The 21,912-nt window shown below is 42.7% G+C and overlaps 1 protein-coding gene across 1 annotated transcript in view; it reads left to right on the top strand.

Annotated features, from left to right (window-relative positions):
* SPRYD3 (SPRY domain containing 3) overlaps positions 1-21,912 on the top strand; it is a 61,840-nt gene that overhangs the window by 18,259 nt on the left and 21,669 nt on the right. Inside the window, exons 3-4 of the mRNA XM_082247257.1 lie at positions 1,635-1,710; positions 4,788-4,912. Coding sequence (XP_082103383.1) covers positions 1,635-1,710; positions 4,788-4,912 — 201 coding nt within the window. The remainder of the gene's footprint in view (positions 1-1,634; positions 1,711-4,787; positions 4,913-21,912) is intronic.

Genomic DNA, 21,912 nt, shown 5'->3' on the forward strand with positions numbered 1-21,912 from the left:
CCCAGAGCAAACTGCTTGCTGTGGGGGCACCCGGCAGGAGGGGAGGAGTTAAGAGTGCCTGCATGGGACCCGAGAAGATCTGGGCTGCCCTGTGCAAAACTATTGCAGGAGCAGATAAGTATTATATATATATTATATATATTTTTTTTTTTTTCACTTCCTGATATTAAAGTGAAAGTTAAGTTAAAGTGAAAATTCAGAGGTACACTGGGCAAGGGAGATTAGAGAATATTTTACAACAAGCACCAGAGGCAGAAGGTGGGGCAAAAATTGGTTTAAGCTGGCATTGGAAGATAAAGGTGCCTACTTGGTAACATACATATTCAATACTAATTGCTACCCACCTCCAGTTTGGCTTTGACCAAGTCAAGCTCGCCTTTTGTAAGCTGATAAAAATGATTCCATTGTGAAAAGGCCATTGCCTTTTCGAATCGGGGAGCTGCTGAGGGAGAGGGAACATGTTACATGTTCCCAAAGGTGAACTTTGAATCCTTTAAAACGAAACTCTGAAAAAACAGTAAAAATGCCCTTAAAGTCCTTTTGCTATTAAAAAAAAAAAAAAAAAATGTTCTTGACTGCTCTGTGCAGCTATTTTGCAGAGAGTGGCCCGGATCCTCCTCTTCTGAGGTCCCTCTTCTGTGCTCCTGGTCCCTCCCTCCTGCTGAGTGCCCCCACAGCAAGCCACTTATATGGGGGCACTCGAGCAGAGTCACAGCTCCCTGTGTCCACTCAGACATGGAGCCGCGACCCGGCCCTGCCCCCTCTCTCTCTTGATTGGCTGTCAAACTCAATCACACCGTGCTGCTTTCTCAACCAATGAGGAGGAGTCCTGGGCAGCTGAGACACTCCTGCAACATCGCTGGATAGAGATGGGCTTGGGTAAGTATTAGGGGGGCTGCTGCACACAGGTTATTTTATCCGAATGCATTAAGATAAAAAAAAAAAAAAAAAAACATTCTGCCTTAACAATCCCTTTAATTCTTGTGTGGGATTTTTTTAACCTTCTTTCCCCATTTAGTCAGCATGCTGAAAAAAGAGCTGGTAATTTAGCTTGTATCGCTCTCTGGGTTTTAACAATGCATGGTAAAGCTTTTATTTTTGCTTCCTCCACTTTGAAATACTAAAATTGACAACACTCACTGAAATGTATCTGCTGACTTCATGCATCTAGGCAGTCTGCAGAGTTGCTGGAAATTTAAAATATATGCTCCATCTCTATATCTACCTCCTGACTACCTAGAACGTTCATCCTGCAATGCTTCTGCTATCTTTGTTTTACAAGGGTCCTGATTGCTTTTTGCAGAAATAAATTGTGGTCTGTTGGGAACTTTGCATCCTGGGCACGAAAATTGTAGACCACTTTCACTGCGAAGGGGGTTTTATTGCTCCACCATATAGCCAGATTGTAAGCCGGTTTATCACACCCTGCACATCGTATTCTATATTAAAAGAGATTTTTATATATTTAATAACATAGGATCTTGGATCTGAATGTAAAGTATAAACATGTGTACGAAGCATTGGGTATATTTGTGGTAATGAAGATTAACTGCTGGAATGATTATTACATTTTTTTTTTTTCTGTTCTCACCAGTAAATTTTTAGTAAACTTTGTCATTGCATTTTCTCAACAGTTACCACGGTAACTCGGGGGAGGTTGGCTGCTACGTTGCTCCACGACCACTAAGTAAAGACAATAATTACTTTGAGGTGAGCTATCAACAGACAAGAAACAAGCCCTATATGGATCAGTGTGTTTTTTATTTTTTTTTTTATATCAACCAGCGAGCTGATCAGAAAAACTGAACAGATTCCTCCATCTACGCAAGCGAGGTGGATGGAGGAATCCTCCCCGCTGTGTTGTATTCTGACAGAGCTCTCTCCTCAGAATACACTGATCAGCACTGATTGAAAGAAAATTTCCAACAAGCTGGCTTGTGAGTAGTCAACCATCTGATCGACTTCTTGGGAATGGTAACTGCCATAGATGGATTGAAATTCGGCCAGTTCAGCAGGGACCTGCCTAATTTCGATTTTCCATCTTTGGCCAGCTTTAGTTCTAATTTTTTTTTTTTAATTGTACAGAATCCATGCATTTTGGAATTGCATTTTTTTTCAGTTTCGAAATTAGTGTGTGCAAGAATATGTAAAGTATATCTACAATTTGTTTTTTTCTGCTGTATGGTAATTGTAGCCTTTGGCTGTTTTTACAAATCTGATGGTGCATAGTCACTAATCCAGGCTTCTGAATGGGGGGAGTGCAGCTTCGTACAGTATTTTATATTGTGCTGCCAGAACCTAAATTACTGATGTATGTGAGCTGTGACTAAATGAAAGTTTTTAACTTAAAGCTTTGCCTGAGATGGTGGTGGATCCTTGCCTCCCCTGCTGCCCACACCACCAAATAGCACTCTGCTGAAGAATGGTCATCCCCTAAAGTCTGACCAGAAACCAACCCTCTTGGGAGCTTTGATCTCTGGTCCCCTGCTGTACTCAATGGTTCCTCTCAACAACCACTACGTCACTTCAAGGTACAGTGGTGACAATTGGGGTTAGCAGGAACTGCAATGGGGTAATAGGAGATCAACACTTCAATAGGGTTGTTTTCTGAAGAGACTTTAGGGGGATGATGTAATTTTTATTCTGGCTAATGGTTAACCACTAAGTTTAGATCTAATTATGCAATTGCATATGGCTTTGTTATAAATGTGTAAACTTCTGCACTTTAGCATTTATAAACATAACCTACAACAGTAAAGCAATAGTATTATATATGGATATGGGGCTTTACAGAGCCTTGAAAATCTGTGGACAAGCTATGGACGTTCCAAGTATTTACATATACATAAGTGGCAAGTCAGCCTTTATATTACCAAAAACCCTCTCTGACCTCTGTAGCTAAAGGCACTCTATACCAATTCATCCTAAACTTCACAACAGAAACAAAGTAATTCAGCGGCTCAGCTTATCCTGTTCTCACCTTCTTTGAGCTCCTGCTGTGTGTTTACAGATTAAAAGGCTGATGGTCGCTGCTAGCAAGGGCTCAGAGCGTGCTGATCTGCATGAGAAAAGGACTGCAGTGCCACTGCTGTAAATTCTGAGGATGAATTGCTCCATACCATTTGTAGTTAGAGGGCATTGAGGACTTGTTTTATAAGCTTATTTGCAGCTAAGAAATATGTAATTTAATTAGTGTTAACCTGAAAAAAAAAATGGATCCTGTTCCCTTAAAGAATGTTATACAGCACAGTGATTGTGCTGTGTAATTTGGCCCCCTCTATCACCTGAAATACCTGACTGATTGGTTCGCCCCCTCTGTAAGCAGACCATGCTTATTCATGGCTGCTGAGCCCTGACACCGTGGTCTGTTTATGTGCCTCTGTCATTCGCTGCTATCTGCAGCTCTCCTCTGTCGTCGTCCTCCTCCCCTCCCTGCCTGTCAGCTCTCACTAGTGCCGCTCTGCTCCCCTCCCCACTGCTACAAAACTATTCAATCTTTTTTTTTTTTTTTTTTTTTTAACCATCCCCTCTGTTAGATAACAACCTGTGTCCTAGTGCCTGTGCTTTATAAAAAAACAAAAAGCAGATTTGTACCTGTTTTATAACAGCACCTCCCAGCGTTAACGTGATTCCCGTATCTCTCCTCTCCTCCCCGGCTGACGTCAGCAGGAGTTCTCAGGCCCCGCCCGCTGGAGATGTCAGACTGTGAGAGGAGAGACGGGAGTCATGTGAGCACCGGAGGTGCTGTAAAAACAGGTAGAAATAGGCTTTTTTTTTTTTTCTATAAAGCACAGGAGACACTAGGACACAGGTTGTTATCTCACCGGGGTTGGTATAAAGATCAGATAGTGGCTTAACCATTTTAAATGTCCATAGCCCAGCCATGGGTTCACTTTAAGGTGTACTTGTCACTTATACACAGTGAAGATTACCATTTTTGGTTTTCTTTTACTTATTTGTAGTACAGTTTTCAGCAGAATGGAATAATTTGTGAGGATTACCAGATAGTCCTTTAGCCCAGGTTCACACTGATGCGGTGGGGGACACTGCATGTAATTCGCACAGGAATCGCAGCAAGTTCCTGTAAATTACATACGGTGCTTATGGGGTGCTATTTGAGCCATGGATTTGTATGGCTGAAATAACACCGCTTTCCCACCAAACTCGTGCAGGACTTTTTTTTTTTTTTTTTTTTTTGTCTGCACCAAAAACAGATTGCATAGGTGTTCACACCCATGCAATCCAATTCTGCAAATCGCATTGTGTTTTGCAAATCGATTTTGGTGTGTCATTAACATTGGTTCATATGAACAGGTTGCTATTCCGCAGCGAATTCGCTGTGAGTTCGCACCGAGGCTCAAAAGTCTATTGTAAATTGGATTAACGGAGTTTCAAGTTGCATTCAGAAAGGCAGAAAAGCAGTAGCCTCTATATGAAGTTTAGCTTCTTATATAAAATAACTAGAACAACATTGTTTAGTGTATTTTGAAATATAGGGAGTATATATTATTGAAGCAGAATATCCGTGCCTGTTTGGTCATTATTTGAATGTTCTAAATAGTTCTAAATTGAAAGCAAAAAAAACTTTTGTGAGTTAATAATTGCCCAGCTGCAAAGTGCATATTGAAGTCATATTGGGAGAGTATGTTAAATGTTAATAAATCCTTAGTTAATTGCAGGTTAACAGATGAATCTTGCAGGTGTATGTGTTTTAAATGACTGCGATTTGACTTGAAAATTCACCTTTTTATTTCCCTCATATCTCATTTAATGACCTCCTATTCTAGGTGTCTATTGTGGACCGTGGCGTTCGGGGGACAATCGCTGTTGGGCTAGTGCCACAGTATTACAGTCTGGATCACCAGCCAGGATGGCTGCCGGATTCCGTGGCCTACCACGCGGATGATGGCAAGTAAGTCCTGTCATGAGATGGCTGGTAAAATCTAAGAAAATCCAAAACTATTTACTCAAAATGTGTGTGTGTGTGTGTGTGGGGGGGGGGGGGGGGGGTGTTAAGCTAGTACAAAATTGCTAAGTGTGAAAATGCAGTAGAGATCAAACTGCATCTTCAGAACTGGAACTAAACCTGTGTGTTACCCAAAAAAATGGGAGAAATTACAAATCCGTGACTATCTCATCCTCAGGCCTCCCTACCATCCCCACTGATGCAGTCGACTATCATAATGCTCTGCTCACAACCAGGGAATTCCTGATGGTAGTCAATCCCCAAAGGGCCTCAGGGCCCGGATGCTTATTAGACATTTGCTCCTATTTTAGCCCCAAGGTTTGGGATTGTAGACGATAAAGCATCTGACACACTACAGACGTACATCTCTGTGGTCTTGAAGCTTAAAAAAGACTTGGCCCAATGTATAAACTACCACCTTAAATGTAAAGCACTTTACTAAAATCCTATTGCTTGGACTCTTGCCTCTCCTTCAGGAAGTTATCCACCATGATCAAGTGGGTTCTAAACCCACCAAAGAGGCGAAAGATAATACCACAAGGATGCTTGACATAATCCACTTGGCACAACTTCAGAGAATTACTTTGTTTGCTTTCTTCTATGGAGGCAGCTTTTGATATGGTGGATTGTAACTTCCTGAAGCAAACGCTGTCACATTTCGGAGTAGGGATAAACTTTAGTAAATGGATAAATGCCAATTACTCTGCTAAGGGTGAATGAGGCAACTTCAGTTTAATTTTCATTGGCAAATGGCACACACCCTATGTTGCCCCTTTTTTTCATCTGGACTCTAAAGGCTTTCCTGCACTATTTCCGTCAAAACTTGAATATTTAAAGGTTTTTAAGGGAAGCAGAAAGTATCTGCTTTCGAAGTCACCCTTCCCAACCTTTTTGCGTGAATTTCACACAGCACTTTATTATCCAATTCCAAGATAAATTTGCACAAGTCCAAGATGCTTACCATGCCCCCTCGGGCGAATCCACACTCTTTGTTGGTCCTTCTCCATTTCCACGGGAAACTTCACACCTTAACTATTGGGCAGTGAAAATAACTCCTACTGTGGACATGAACTTCACAGTCAACTTTCCAACTTGGTGTACTTAGGGAAGACTTGCATAAGTAGCACAACATCTTCAGGATGGTGTTTTTTTTCCCATCCAGGTATAGGAGATAAATATCATGCCCAGACTTTTACACTTATTCCAAACCTTGCCCATCTCCATCCCTCAATCCTTTTTATAATCGGACTGTAGCGCATTCTTTTATTCTTATAGGCAAAATCGTACCCCCTCCATCTGTCCCATGCCTATCTTGCCATGCTGAGGGTACACTGGGGGGTGGCATTCCCAGACCCTCTCGGATATTTCCAAGAGTCCCATCTCTCTCCAGCGATTGCCTAATGTAGGGACTTCGGCCACAAAGAGTGGCTTGAATTCGAACAAGCTTGCACAGACATACCATTGCAATATCTACCCTGTATAGAACCTAATCTTTTGGGTACCCTCGAGTCATCCTCTGATCAGGGCATTTCTTGGTGACTTTAGGGTTTAATTTCAGGCTCATGCTTGAAATGGTCTTCGGACCTGCATATGTTTGACATCCATCTGTTAAATGTACAGTAGTGCAGGCAGTGGGAGGGGTGAATCTTCATGATCTTTACAGGGAGAGCTCCATTTGCATTTTCACATTGTAAAAAAAAAAAAAAATGTCATCTTAACAAATATCACGTCGTATAACCTGTGCATGTGATAATCCTAATGTATTATACAGACTCTAAACAATTACCGGTACATTGAGGACTGAGTGAAACCATGCAATGAGCACTGATCTAGACCATTTTCATTTTCAGTTTAGCAGTGGCCACTTTAAAGTGGTAGTAAACCATACACTGCTGACATCACCAGTTGCTACACATGCATATACAGTGGTGGAAATAATTATTGATCTCCTGCAGATTTTGTAAGTTTGCCCACTTACAAAGAAATTAAGGTCTACTTTTTTTTTTTTAAGGTATATTTTAAATGGTAGTCAAAATATTGACCACAATTCCAGAAAAAAACACATGATACAGATGTTAGGTTATAAATTGAGTGGAAGTGAGTAAAAAAAGTTACATAGTAGGTGAGGTTGAATAAAGACAATAGTCCATACAGTTCAATATGTGTAGGTGTGTGGCCGTAATCTTCTCTCAGACCGCTGAATGTCTAAGTCTTTTGAAAGCAACCATACTTCCCGCAGAAACCACCTCTTGTGGTAGAGAATTCCACAATCTTGTAGCCCTCACAGTAAAGAACCCCCCACGTTGCCTGAGGTTAAAACGCTTCTCCTAATCGCGTTGTATGCCCTCGAGTCCTCATGCAATCCTTTTGACCAGCTTTTTTTCTATGCTGAGATCACCATTGAGATATTTATAAATTGCTATCATGTCCCCTCTCAGGCGTCTCTTCTCCAGGGAGAATAAATCAAGCGATTGCAAACGCTCTTCATAATTAAGGTCCTCCAATCCTCTAATTCGTTTTGTTGCCCTTCTCTGGACTCTCTCCAGCTCCAACACATCCCTCCTGAGGACTGGCGACCAGAACTGGACAGAATACTCCAGATGTGGTCGGACCAGAGTTTTATAAAGTGGTAGGATTATAGTTTTATCTCTGGAATACATCCCTTTCTTTATGCATGCTAATATTCTGCCGGCTTTGGCAGCTGCTGCTTGAGATTGCATGCTATTGCTTAGTCTATCCTCTACCAAGACTCCCAGATCTTTCTCCATTTTTGATTCCCCCAAGGGTTCCCCTCCTAAAGTGTATTGTGCTTTTATGTTTATAGTCCCCAAGTGCAAAACCTTACACTTCTCCACATTAAACCTCATTTGCCATGTTGTTGAAGTATTTGATCCCCAAACAAAACATGACTTAGTACTTGGTGCAGAAACCCTTGTTTGCAAGCACAGAGGTAAGATGTTTCTTGTAGTTACTGACCAGGTTTGCACACATCTCAGGATGGATTTTAGTCCGCTCTTCTTGGCTGTCTCTTGGCAACTCGAAGTTTCAGCTCCCTCCATAAATTTTCTATAGCCGGTGTTGCCAAACGTTTTTGGGCCGAGACCCAGTAATGAATACAGTTATTTTTCGGGACCCACTTGCTTGTGATTGAATATTGTAAAGCACTACAAAATTTGTTGGCACTATGTAAATGCAAATAGTAATAATGCATATTTTAAAGGGAGGGGGATGTTAAATTAAAAATATAAATTTACTACTTTTTCAATTTATTATGTTCAAATACCACCAAAAAAAGCTCTATTTGTGGGAAAATAAGGACATCAATTTTATTTAGGTACATCATCGCACTACGGCGCAATTGTCAGTTAAAGTAACACAGTGCCAAATCGCAAAAAAAGGCCTGGTCATTAAGGGGGAAAATCACTACTCCACATATACAGGGGATATCTGTACAGGTGTGACATCACTACTCCCCATATACAGGGGATGGCTGTACAGGTGTGACATCACCACTCTCCATATATGACATGGTCTCGCTCCTAATATCAGCAAATGTATGACCTCATAATTATAAATATAACGGACTCGCCACAATACACTCCTGACACCCCGATAATAATCAGGATGAGGGGGGTCATCTTCCTCAGAGACCTCAAAACACAGAACCGTCCCCTGCACACAGCTCAGGGAGAGTCACAGGGCGAGTCGGGAATCTGTACAGGAGGGCGGAGCTGTGTGCTGATTGGATGATGTCGGCTCTGTCCAATCATAAAATGAATACAGGGATAATCATCAGTTGCCGGGTAGAGGAAGGGAGTACAGGATAAGAGTGCAGTATATAAAAGGAGAAAGTAAAATCCATCTTAGCGCGACCCACAGTTTGGGAACTCCTGTTCTATAGGATTAAGGTCTGAACACTGGCTAGGCCACCCCATGACCTTAATGTGCTTCTTCTTGAGCCACTCCTTTGTTGCCTTGGCTGTATGTTTTGGGTCATTGTCATGCTGAAAGACTCATCCATGACCCATCTTCAGTTTTCTGGCTGAGGGAAGAAGGTTCCTATCCCAAGATTTTACAATATTTGTGTTAAGGTCATTGAGTGGCCTACTCAGTCTCCAGACCTCAATCCTATAGAAAATTTATGGAGGGAGATGAAACTTTGAGTTGCCATTGATCTGTAAAGAAGAGCGGACTGAAATCCCTCCTGTGATGTGTGCATGTGTGCAAACCTGGTAAACGGACTACAAATGAGCCTTTAAAACCATCCCTCTCTGACCACCTGTAGCTGAAGGCACGTTGAACCAATTCATCCTAAACTTCACAACAGAAGCATTAAAGTAATTCAGTGGCTAAGCTCATCCTGCCCTTCCTTTCTTTGAGCTCCTGCTCTGTGTTTACAGATTAAAAGGCTGATGGTCACTACTGGCAAGGGGTCAGAGTATGCTGATCTGCATGAGAAAAGGCCTGCAGTGCCGCTGCTCTGAATTCTGAGGATGAATTGCTCCATACCATTTGTAGTTAGAGGGTATTGAGGGTTTTTGTCACCTCATTTGCTGTTTAAGAATTAAATGTCACGAGTTCACTGTACTTGTTACTCATACACAGTGAATATTACCATTTTGGGTTTCCATACAACCAATATATTTGTCCTGGGATTTTAAATGAGGCACAACACATAAGACCAATTTATAACTAGTTTCCAACGTTGTTTAATGAATAAATATTGCATACAAAAAGAGGATAAAATGGTAACAAGCTGACTTGTAATGATTTCATATTCTTGCATTCCATACATAAATATGTTGACCATATACAATCTAACTGGCAGTACAAAACAAAATTTGCATCAATAAACTTGACACGTGTCGTAACTTGCATGTATAGTATCTGGAACATAAAACATCAGGCATGTAAAACACCTAATATAGAGTAATTCCAACCTCAAAAGCCGCCAGAGGTGCTCTGATACTTATATTTATTCTTAGCGGATTTATATTGCCAAATGGTGTTTGGCAGGGGAGTCTCACCCGGGAGCTGTGGAAATGTGACTCAGCGAAAACTCAAGGGGACAAACAGGAAGCAGATTCAACGTGAATGGGCAATCCATGATGGCACCCAAAATAGTTGCTGTAAAAAAGTTTGAATATGTATTATAGTAATACATTAATAATAAAATCAAAATGGATATTAATTGGGTAGAGCTGCACGATTCTGGATAAAAGGAGAATCGCATTTTATTTTTCCTTAGAATAAGGATCATGATTCTTTTTTTATTTTAAAGATTTACAACCCCTGAACATTTTGTTTTCAAACAAGATGGCAATAAAATAAGACATATTACTCTTTGCTTCAATCAAATTTAAAGAAATGTAATGAAAAATGTCACGTGTAAATAAAAAAAATTAACCATTAAGTTTCATTGGGGTCTTTTTTTTTTTTTTAAGTACTCCCCAAAATCCAATTTCTGGTACCAACTGCAACTTTTTGCAATGGTAAAAAAAGATTGAAAAGTTGTTTTTACAAATGAAATGCACTTTTCTGGGAGTTAAACAGATACAATTGAATAAAAAAAACACAAAAAAACTTTTCTTTCGTTCATTGACTATCACAGCTCCTCATCTTCTTGACTATGTGGGTTATGCTGCCCCCTACAGGAGTAGGACACTAGTCAGGAAAAAATCTTGACTACACCTAATGGAGCAGTCCCAGGGGGCAAACTCCCACTCACTGCTATAGGTATTCAGTTTTTTTCTGCCTAGTCAGGAGTAAGGACCTAGTTTCTTGCTGGGATTTCTGGTCCTGGCAATTTTTTCTTTTTTAAATGGAATATTTTTTCTTTTATTATTTTGTTCCTGTGAGATCTACAGTCAAGTGCTAGACTGGGTGACGGACTGTATAATCTAGATCCAGAAGGTCCCCCCAGTCTGGCCAGTGATCACGTGCAGACCGCAGCTCTGCCACGACATAGCCCCACTGGACGGAGGCTGGCCTGCGAGTTAAACGTCTCGCGAGGGCGCATACGAACTGGCTTTGGCCTCAGTTGCAGCATTTCCCCTGGCCGACAGCACCCACATTGCGATGGAGCGGTGGTCTGTCCGGAGTGGTTCCCATTAGGGATCGACCGATTATCGGCAACACCGCTATATTGAGGGCCGATATGCACCTTCCCTGATATATCTGAATCGGCCTGGCAGTTACCGATATTGCCAATATTGTGCGTGGCGCGCATGTGACGTCATTCTCCGGCGCGCTGCACACGTTCTGTCTTCTAAGACCGCCTCCCATGTCTCGGACAGCCTCGTGTGCAGCCAGCTGCAGTCCGGTCACGGTGCCAGCCAGCAACAGCAGGGTGCCAGCCATTGACCCACAACAGGGTTCCAGCAAGCCACCCACCCACAACAGGCCAGGGTGAGTGACACCAAGCCAGCCACCCACCACAGGGTAACGCCAAGCCAGCCACCCACCACAGGACGACACCAAGCCATCCACCCACCAGTGTTCCAGCAAGCCAGCCACCCACAACAGGGTGACACCAAGCAAGCCACCCACCCACCACAGTGTTCCAGCAAGCCACCCACCCACAACAAGGTGACACCAAGCCAGCCACCCACCACAGTGTTCCAGCAAGCCAGTCACCCACCACAGGGTGACACCAAGCCAGCCACCCACCAGTGTTTCAGTAAGCCAGCCACCCACCACAGTGTTCCAGCAAGCCAGCCACCCACCCACCACAGTGTTCCAGCAAGCCAGCCACCCACAACAGGGTGACACCAAGCCAGCCACCCACCACAGTGTTGCAGCAAGCCAGCCACCCACCACCACAGCGTGACACCAAGCCAGCCAGCCACAACGCGGTGACACCAAGCCAGCCACCGACCCACAACAGGGTGCCAGCCAGCCACCCACACGGCCAGGCGTCAGCCACTGACCCACAACAGGGTGCCAACCAGCCACCCACACTGCCAGGCGTCAGCCCCCGACCCACAACAGGATGCCAGCAAGCCACCCACAGCAGGGCAGGGTGCCAGCAGCCAGCCAGCCATTTATTTTAACCTTCTTGTCACTTTCAAATTGCAATGGAGATGGATGAAGACCGAAAAAGTAAAAGTGTGATCTGGGACTATTTCTCTTCTCAACCATCTCCAAGAAAAGCAGCACTGTGCAACACATGCACAAACAATATAAGCATGGGATCAGTAACTGCAAAAAACAAAAATACGTCAAATCTTTGGGCCCATCTAAGAGTTCATTATATTGAATTGTATCATGCAGCACAGAAAAAAACAAAATGAATATCAATGTGATTTTGAAATGCCTCCTCCACTATCCCAGGCAACAATAACAGGTATGTTTCAGAAAAAAAAACGTGCCACTGTCTAGATTCTTGACAGAAGATCCCAACTGCTGGACAGAGTAATCACAGAGATGATGGTCACTGATAACCAGCCATTTACAATGGTGACTGACTCAGGATTTAAGCGGTTGATGTCCATAGTTGAGCCAAGGTACACACTGAAGAGTGAGAAGTATTCTCGAACAGAAATGTTGGGTAAGGCCTCTTCCACACGATACTCCTGTTAGAGCATCTCCTTTTTCAGCCGTAATTTTCGTCTTATTGAAAAGCACGCATTTGCGCGTATTTTCGAGCATGTTTGCATAAATATGCGCCTCTGAATATGCACATTTTTTTTTCAGATCAACTGTATGTTATCGTGTGTGTTCATTTGATCGTATTTGCGTGCAAATGTGCGCATTAGGCGTATTACTGTCCAAAAATGCAGATTTTTCTATTTTGTTCTTACTGCGCCTGTGTTGTGTTGTGTGCATAGGCACATTAGAATGAATGGGCTCTATTTTAGCTCATATAAAAAAAAAAGCTGTACTGAGCATTTTTAAGCTGCAGTGTGCAAGGGGCCAAAGATTCACCAAAAGGTCGTTCAGAAAGTGAAGGCTATGCTGCAACCAGAGAATGCTGGCAACTCACTCTCATTCACGACTAACTGCGGGTCAGGACAGAGTCACTAATGATTCTTGTTTTTTCGTGCTGTTTTTTTTTGCTCAAATGAAAAATGACACAACTAAAAATCATCATGAATATTAAATTAAATGAATATGTAATGGATAAATGATAACCCCTAACCTTTTTATTAGATATATTAAATTGTTAATAATACCAAATATAACACCCGAAAAAAAACTATTAATATTTTATTATTTTTATTTCTTTTGTGTTCGGGTGTTTAGTATTCATAATAACTCCTAATCCAAAAAAATATATATATTTATTAGTATTAATTTCTTGTATTTTGTTTTACATGTATTCAAGCAGTAGTAGTTCAGCAAAAAACTAAAAAATTAAAATAATCCTAACTTTAAAGTAATACTAAAGTCGTGTGTGTGTGTGTGTGTGTTTGTTTGTTTGTTTTTTTAGCTGGCAATTCCCTGCACCGTAAGAACAATCATAGCGGCTGTTCAGCCGCTTGCTCGTTCTTACAGGTGGCGGGAGGAGACCTCACCCTCCGGTGCTTCTAAAGCCCCGTACACACGTACCGATTGTCGGCCGTAAATATTCGGCCGACGACAGATCGGCCGATTGTAGGCTTGTTAGTATGATGCTTCCGACAGCCGACGGCGCATTTTCGGCCGAACAGAATCTGTCGCGCAGGCATTAAAACTTTTGTTGGCCAACACCAGAACGGCCGATTGTTCGCCAGTCAGTACAGATTTCGGCCGACAGACAGCAGATTTGCAAGACTGGGCATGCTCAGAAAAGAAAAAAGACAAGGAAAGTTAACCATCACATGACATCACTTCAGCAGTCGGCTGTTGTTGGCCGACAAAATTTTCATGTGCAGTCTTTTTCAGTTTTCAACAGACACGACAGCCCTGGACAAAAGACGGCCGATCGTTCGGCCGACGATCGGTACGTGTGTACGGGGCTTAACTGCTTGCCCGTGAATCCGCCGCCGGCGGAAGTACACCATGGAGACTGCAGAGGACCAGATGGTCCCCGGCAGTCTCTGACTCTCAAAGGCACGGGCGCGACATTGTGACGTCACGCCTGGCCTGGCAGTTGCCAATACTGCCATTGTGTTTATTTCAGGCCTTCCAGCCTGTAGGAAAGATCTGAGGTCTTATTAACCCCAGATCTCTTCACGCACTATCCCTATTACAAAGGATGTTTACATTCCTTGTAATATGAATAAAAGTGAAAAAAAAAAAAAACATTTCAGGGAAAGTGTAAAAATAAAATCAACAATAAAAAAAAAAAAAAGTGCCACAGTGCTCGCACGCAGAAGCAAACGCATGCGTACGTCTCAGCCACATATGTAAACAGCGTTCAATCCATACATGTGAGGTATCGCCGTGAACATTAGCATGAGGGCAACAAATCTAGCCCAAGACCACCTCTGTAACTCTTAACTGGTAACCTGTAAAAATTTTAAAATCATTGCCTATGGAGATTTTTAAGTACCGAAGTTTGGCGTCATTCCATGAGTGTGCGCAATTTTAAAGCATGACACGCTGGGTATCTATTTACTCGGTGTAACATCTTTCACATTATACAAAAAATTGGGCTTACTTTAGGATTTTTTTTTTTTTCGATTTAACGTTTTTTTCCCAAAAAACGCATTAAAAAATTTTCTGCACAAATACCATGTGACCTAGAGAGTTGCAATGGCTGCCATTTTTCTCCCTAGGGTCTCTGCTAAAAAAAGTATAGATAATGTTTGGGGGTTCTAAATAATTTTCCAGCAAAAAAAAAAAAAAATTATTTTATGATTTTTACATGTAGGAGCGGAGTGGCAGAAATGACCTGGTATGGAAGTGGTTAAACAACAAACAATGTTATACTTATCTGCTCTGTGAAATAGTTTTGCACAGAGCAGCCCAGATCCTCCTCTTCTCAGGTCCCCCGCCTGCGCTCCTTGCCCCTCCCTCCTGTCGAGTGCCCCCCTCCCCCACAGCAGCAGCAAGCAGTGGTTCAGCTCTGCCCCCTAATTGGCTAACTGACTTTGACAGCAGTGGAAGCCATGGGTGCCGCTGCTATGTCTTAGCCAATCAGGAGGGAGAGTCCCGGACGGCCAAGGCACTCATCCACATTGCTGTATTAGGTTACGGGGTGCTGGGGGGCTGCAACACACAGAAGCCTTTTTATCTTAATGCATAGAATAAATTAAGATAAACCTTCTGCCTTTGCAACTACTTAACTGTAACCCCTTAACCGAACAAAAAAATAAATGAATTCTAAAAAAAAAGGTGAGAAACCTAGCAATAGATGATGCAACAGATGATAGTTTCTCTATTGGTTAATAAGAAAATGGCAAAGCCCAAACACGCTGCATAAAAATGTGCCAAAATTGTGCATAAAAACTGCTTAAAGCTGATACGTTCAGGTGTGAATGCAGCCTAAGGCTCCTTTTACACGGGCTTTCCGATCCGGTCCACCTGTCAGTTTTTCAGGCGGACCGGATGCTCCATGCAGCCCTGACATCCAGACATCTCTGCTGACACCTGCTGCTATCCGATCCTATCCTGTCCGTGAAATCTGGAAGGATGGAAACCCTAATTTACATCTGTCTGGAGGATCGGATGAAAATGGACAGGCGGTCCGTTCTCATCTGATCTCCCATAGAGGACAGTGGGGATCTGACAGCTCCTTCTCTGCACAGAGAGCGGAGATGGAGCTGTCATCCACCTGTTCAGCGGGTATTGGCGGATCGATTCCCCGCTCACTAAAACTGACTGTCGGGTGCACTGCCCATGTGAAAGGAGCCGTAGACACAGGTCAGAGGGGTGTAACACAGCCAGTGACTGTAAGCCCCCGTTCACATTAGGTCGCTCCGACTCGGGGGCGACCTGTGAAGTCGCGTGCACCGCGACTTTGGTGCGACTTGCACAGACTTCATATAATGAATGTCTATGCAAGTCGCCTCCAGGTCGCCCTGAAGTAGTACAGGACCCTTTTTCTAAGTCGATCCTATTAGAACCGGTCCTGTGCTACTCAATGGACCCGACGGTGTGCGACTTGCCAGGCTGACCAAGTCGCCTGGCAAGTCGTAATGGTGTGAACCGGCTCTAAGAAATCTGCCCACACTGTTATTGCCAAAAATAATAAATATTTGATTTCAAATATCTTTTTTGTATGACCATTTTAAAACCTTTTTGATATTTTTTTATTCTGTATCCCAAAGGCTTTTTAAATTTTTTTTTTTTTTTTTATTTTGGAACATTTTGACCAGTACCAGAGGACTAGAAGCTCCTCCTCCTGCTTATGTTCCCTGCAGACAGGCTGAGAAAGTTCAGAGTCATTAGCCTACCAGCATGTCTGCTGCTGTGTGGGAGGAAACCAGACAATCCAGAGGAAACCAACACATGCACAAAGAACAAGCAAACTCCATACAGAAAAAGATTCAAACTGATGATCGTAGTGTTGCAAGGGAGAAGTGCTAACAACGTTACTGTGCTGCCCATATGGATTCTATGCTGGTGATGTCGCAGGGTCCTGTTATATTGCTGGCATGTGTGAGCTAGTTTGGGGAAGGAGCACTATAGCCATAATAAATTGCCAGGCTTCCTGCCTTTGATTTCTTTAGAACAATGGAGTGGAAATTAGTTCGTTTATTTTTACATCAAACTAACAATCATTTTTAAACTGTACATTAAAATTAAATGTATGAACAGATCACATGTATGAAAACATTGCTAGGATGTTCTATCCCAGCTATGTGTGTATATGTTTACACAAAATGGGGAGTGTACACAATTATTAGGCAAGTGTGTATTTTGACCAAATCCTAATTTTCATACATAACACCAAGCTGTAAAAACTTGAATGGTTATTGTATAGTGAAATTACTCCAGCAGGAACATTCCCTCCCTCTAGGCAGGCGTCCTATGACGCCCGTTTCCGGAGCGTGGCAGTCGAGGATTAGGTGTGCCCCTTGGGACATAGCTCACCCCCGATTAGGGTAAAGAGCCAATGAAAGTTGCTCTTTATCACGTGACTGGCTGTTTCTAATCACAGCCAGTCACATGCATTGTCTTTGTGCATGCCACTTGTGTGCGCCCCCCACAATAATTGTGTACACATAGATATTCTCCCAGGAAAGCCAAAACCTCACTTTCTTAAATATTCAGGTTTGAGATTTATTTACATTTTTGGATTGACCGAGAGCACTGTAGTTCAATAAATGAATCCTCATACACTGTATGCACAATTAGGAAAACAATTTTAAGGGTTAATTTACAGAACACTTTATTAATCCCAAAGGTGAACTGGGAAATTGCTGCAAAACAGACACACTTCACAAAGACAACACAAGATCACAATAATTGGAACAAGATACAAAGACATAACAAAATTACCAATAACAGACATTAGCGACCAAATAAAACAAAATCAAACCATCCATACAATTAAAACATTACATAGAATATAAACCAAACAGATTAAAATAACGAAAAATCAAACTACTAAATGCAAATAATACACCACTTCTCTAACATTACCCCAAATAGTAAATGACATAATACCAACTTACTATAAAAACATCAAAATCCTGATCATAAACCAGAATTAAATCTTAACCTCCAGCCCTCATAGTGAAGAATTATGTAACTTGATGGCCACAGGCAAAAATGATTTCCTGTAGTGCATCATGGTTGCAACAATCTGTCAATGATGGTACTCTGCAGACTGACCAGCGTATTGTGGAGTGGGTGGGAGGAGTTGTCCAAGATTGAACGTACCTTGAACAACATTCTCCTCTCCAACACTTGTTAACCACTTAGCGACCGCCCACTGCAGTTTTACTGCGGCAGGCACCCGCTCCTGGGCAAAACGACGTAGTACTACGTGGCTCACTCAGGAGACTCTAGGGGGCGAGCGCGTGCCACCGGCGGCGTGCTCCCGCCCCTGCTCGTCAGCTAGGGAGCCAGTGCGTGTGACCGGCGGCTCCGATGGCCACCGGCCACTCGCAGTCTCCTGCCGCTGACATAGGAGGACAGACGGCTGATGTAAACACAGCCGTCTGTCATTCTCCCTTAGAGGATCACAGAGGCTATGTGATCCTGCTATGTAGGATTGCATGTCTCTGTGATGATCTCACAAGCCACGCCCCTCTACAGTTAGAATCACGCCCCTAGGGTCACATTTAACCCCTTCCCTGCCAGTGTCATTTTTACAGTAACAGTGCAAAAAATCGCAGATCGCCACCATTGCTAGTAAAAAAAAAAAAAAAACAATAAAAATGACAAATCTTTCCTGGAGTTAATGCATTAACTTTTGCACAAACCAATCAAAATACATTTATTGCTGTTGTTTTTTTTTTTTTTTACCAAAAATATGTAGCAGAAAACAAATTGGCCTAAAATGTAAAAATATTGTTATTTTTCAAAATTGTCGCTCTTTTTTTTGTTTATAGTGCAAAAAAAAAAAATCGCACTGGTGATCAAATACCACCAAAATAAAGCTCTATTTGTGGTGAAAAAAAGGACATCAGTTTCGTTTGGGTAAAGCGTCGCATGACCGCGCAATTGTCTGTTAAAATAAAGCAGTGCCGAATCGCAAAATGGGGCCTGGTCATTGAGCAGCCAAATCCTCCGGTCTTAAAGTAGTTAAAGACTCCAATTCCAATACAAAATCAGTTTGTTGAGCCTGTTGTTGTCGGACACCCAAAGCCTGCTTCCCCAGCATGCCACTGCATACAGGAGAGTGCTGGCCACCACTGATTTATAAAACCTCTTCAGCATCGTCTAGTAGATATTAAAGGACCTCAGGCTCCTCAAAAAGTAGACTGCTCTGGCCCTTCCCATGGAGCACCTCCATGTTCTTGCTCCACTCCAGCTTATTATTTATGTGCACCCCTAGATACTTGTAACTCTCTACTACCTGCACATCCACTCCTTGGATGGAGATTGGGGTTTCTGGTGGCTTCCTCTTTCTGAAATCCACAACCAGCTCATTTATCGGTCTTTCACATTTAGATACAGTCAGATGATTATCCTCACACCATGTGACAAAGTTCTCCACCTCAGTCTCGTCACCATCCTTGATAGAAAACTTCTGAAGATGGCAAGACCCTGTCTGATAGCTGAAATCAGTGGTATAGGCAGTAAAAAGAAAGGGAGAGAGAACTGTCCCCTGTGGAACCCCAATATTGATGATCATCCTATCTGACACAGTCTTGCAAATGCACATACTGTGGTCTTCCTGTCAGTCTACAATCCATGACACAAGGGAAACCTCAACCTGTATTGCTGCTAGCTTCTCGACTGTTCATTAAACTAGTACACTTTCCCATGCATGTCAACACATCTGTGTGCACAAAAATGCTCTGCATACCAGCCAACAGCATATACTTCCCTTTTCTTCAATCTCCCAAACTTGTGACTGCCATTTAAACTGTGACCTGTCACAGAGCTTTTTTCTTTGTATCTGAGCGTATTTTGTCATTGAGCACTACAGATTCCGATTCTGGTTTTATGTACAACTACAATGGGGAAGGGGGTGGCAGTCCCAGGGGGTATACTTCCACTTCCTGCTTTAGGCATTCAGTTTTTTTTTTTTTTTTGCCTAGTCAGGAGTAAGGACCTAGGTTCTAGCTGGGATCTCTGGTCCTAGCATTTTTGTATTTTTTTTTTTTTTTTTTAAACAGATTTTTTTTCTTTCAACGTCCTTTGGCAACACATTCCTTGGTTCACACCTTTGTTCAGGGGGTTCGCCACTTGTCTCTGCCTGTATGGTCTTCGTTGCCTCCGTGGGACCTCAGTTTGGTGCTGTTGGGTTTTCAGAAACTGATAAATATTTGCGAAATTCACCTGCTTACATTGTCCCTGAAGGTAGCCATCTTGGTGGCGATTACTTCCGCACGCAGGATGTCCAAGCTGGCAGCTTTGTCTTGTCCACCCTATTTGGGAATTTACAAAGAAAGTGGTGCTTTTGCCCTTGTCAGTCATTCGTTCCTAAGGTCGTCTGTGGTTTCCATCTGAATGAAGACATTGTGTTGCCTTCCCTGTGTCCTAAGCATCCAAAGGTGATTGCCTTGCATTCTCTGGATGTGATTCAGGCGATCAGGGTGTACCTGGCAGAAACCGAGTCGTTTGGGAAATCAGACTCTCTTTGTCCTTACGGATGGACCTCCCAAGGGCTTTGCTGCGTCTGCGGCAACCGTTTCCAGATGGACCAGACAGACAGTAGAACAGGCCTATTCAATCAATGGTCAGGTTCCTCCTTTTCCTGTTAAGGCACATTCTACGCGGGCACTTAGTGCCTCTTGGGCCTTCCGCCATCAGGCATCAGTGACGCAGGTTTGCAAGGTGGCCACCTGGTTGTCTGTGCACACTTTCACAAAATTTTACTAAGTAGTTGTGTTGGCATCTACAGATGCTGCTTTTGGCCCTAAAGTTTTGCAGGCTGCTGTTTGAGTATACTTGGTACTCTTTGAGTGTGTATTGTTTTCAGGTAAACTCCAGTTGTTCCTGGTTGAGCTAGGTTTAGCCTTTGGGAATTTTTTTCTGCTGTGTTTTTTTCCTACCCCTCATGTTTCACATTGCTTTGGGAGGTCCCAATGGTCAAGAAGATTCTGGAGCTGTGTTAGTCAATGAACGAAAGAGAAAATTGGATTTTTGTCTTACCGTAAAATCTTTTTTCTCTGATGTTGGTTGACGGACACAGCACCCACCCCTCTACTGAGTTGGGTTATTTTTTCTTCTGACACTGCTTGCAACAAAACTGAATGCCTATAGCAGGAAGTGGGAGTATACCCCCCTGAGACTAGCCCAAAGGCGTGGTAAAGTTTTTCTTTCCTGCCCAGTGCCCTACTCCTGTAGGGGCAGCCTAACCCAATGGTCAAGAAGATTCTGGAGCTGTGTCTGTCAATGAACATCAGAGAAAAGGATTTTACGGTAAGACAGAAAATGTGTGAGTGAAAAAAACTGGCAAAAATGTCCATTTATTACATATTTAATAAAAATCAGTCTTTGCCTTTTTTGATTTTTGACTCCGCAAAATGCCAATACAAATAAAAATGGTATAGACAAAAATGATGGAACCCTCAACCTAATATTCTGTTGCACAACGTCTAGCAATCACTGCTAGTGACTAGTGATTTTGTGTAGCTCTCAGTGCAACCTCTGTAACTGCAAGCAAGTATTTTGGCATGCTCTTATTGTGCAAACCTCTTCAGCTGTCCCAGGTTGCAAGGGTGCCTTCTCCAGGCCTAATATTTCAGCACATTCTTTACATCTTCAATACGATTCACATTAGGGCTCAGAGAAGATCACTTCATAATATTCACATTTTTTTGTTTTTAGCCATTCTTGGGTGCTTTTAGCTGTGTGTTTAGGCCCATCATCCTGTTGGAGAATCCACGACCTGTACCTCAGGCAGAGATTTTTGATACTGGACAGTACGGGCAGGGGCAGCAAAGCAGGCCCAAAGCATAGTAGAATCTCCACCATTTTTCACAGTAGGTGCGGTGCTCTAATCTTTTGAAAGATTTTATTCACCTGTGACTGTAAAGCTGAGATGTCTTGCTATAAAGCACCAGTTTTGCCTCATCTGTCCATAGGACGTTCTCTCAGAAGCATTGTGGTTTGTCAATATGCATTTGAGCAAATTTTTGTTTTTCCTTCAACATTTGAAGTTCTCTTGGGTCTTCCTTTGAGCCCACTGTTGCTCAAAAAGTGACGGAGGGTGCAGTCTGACACTGATGCATCTTGACTTTGGGGTTCAGTTTGTATTTCTTTGGAAATTTTCCTTGTCTTTTTGTCCACCATTTGAACTATCTTTCAGTTTAGTCTGAGGTCAGTTTTCTTCTTGCCGCCACATCCAGGAAGGTTGGTTACACTCCCATGGACCCTATTCTTCATAAAGTGGTATTCAGTGCCTAACCCCGAACTACCCTAGATTTACATACTTGCCTTTTGCCAGGGAAAAGAAG

This window comes from Pelophylax lessonae (genome assembly GCF_965119305.1).
Source record: "Pelophylax lessonae genome assembly, chromosome: 2".
In the NCBI taxonomy this organism is placed as follows: domain Eukaryota; kingdom Metazoa; phylum Chordata; class Amphibia; order Anura; family Ranidae; genus Pelophylax; species Pelophylax lessonae.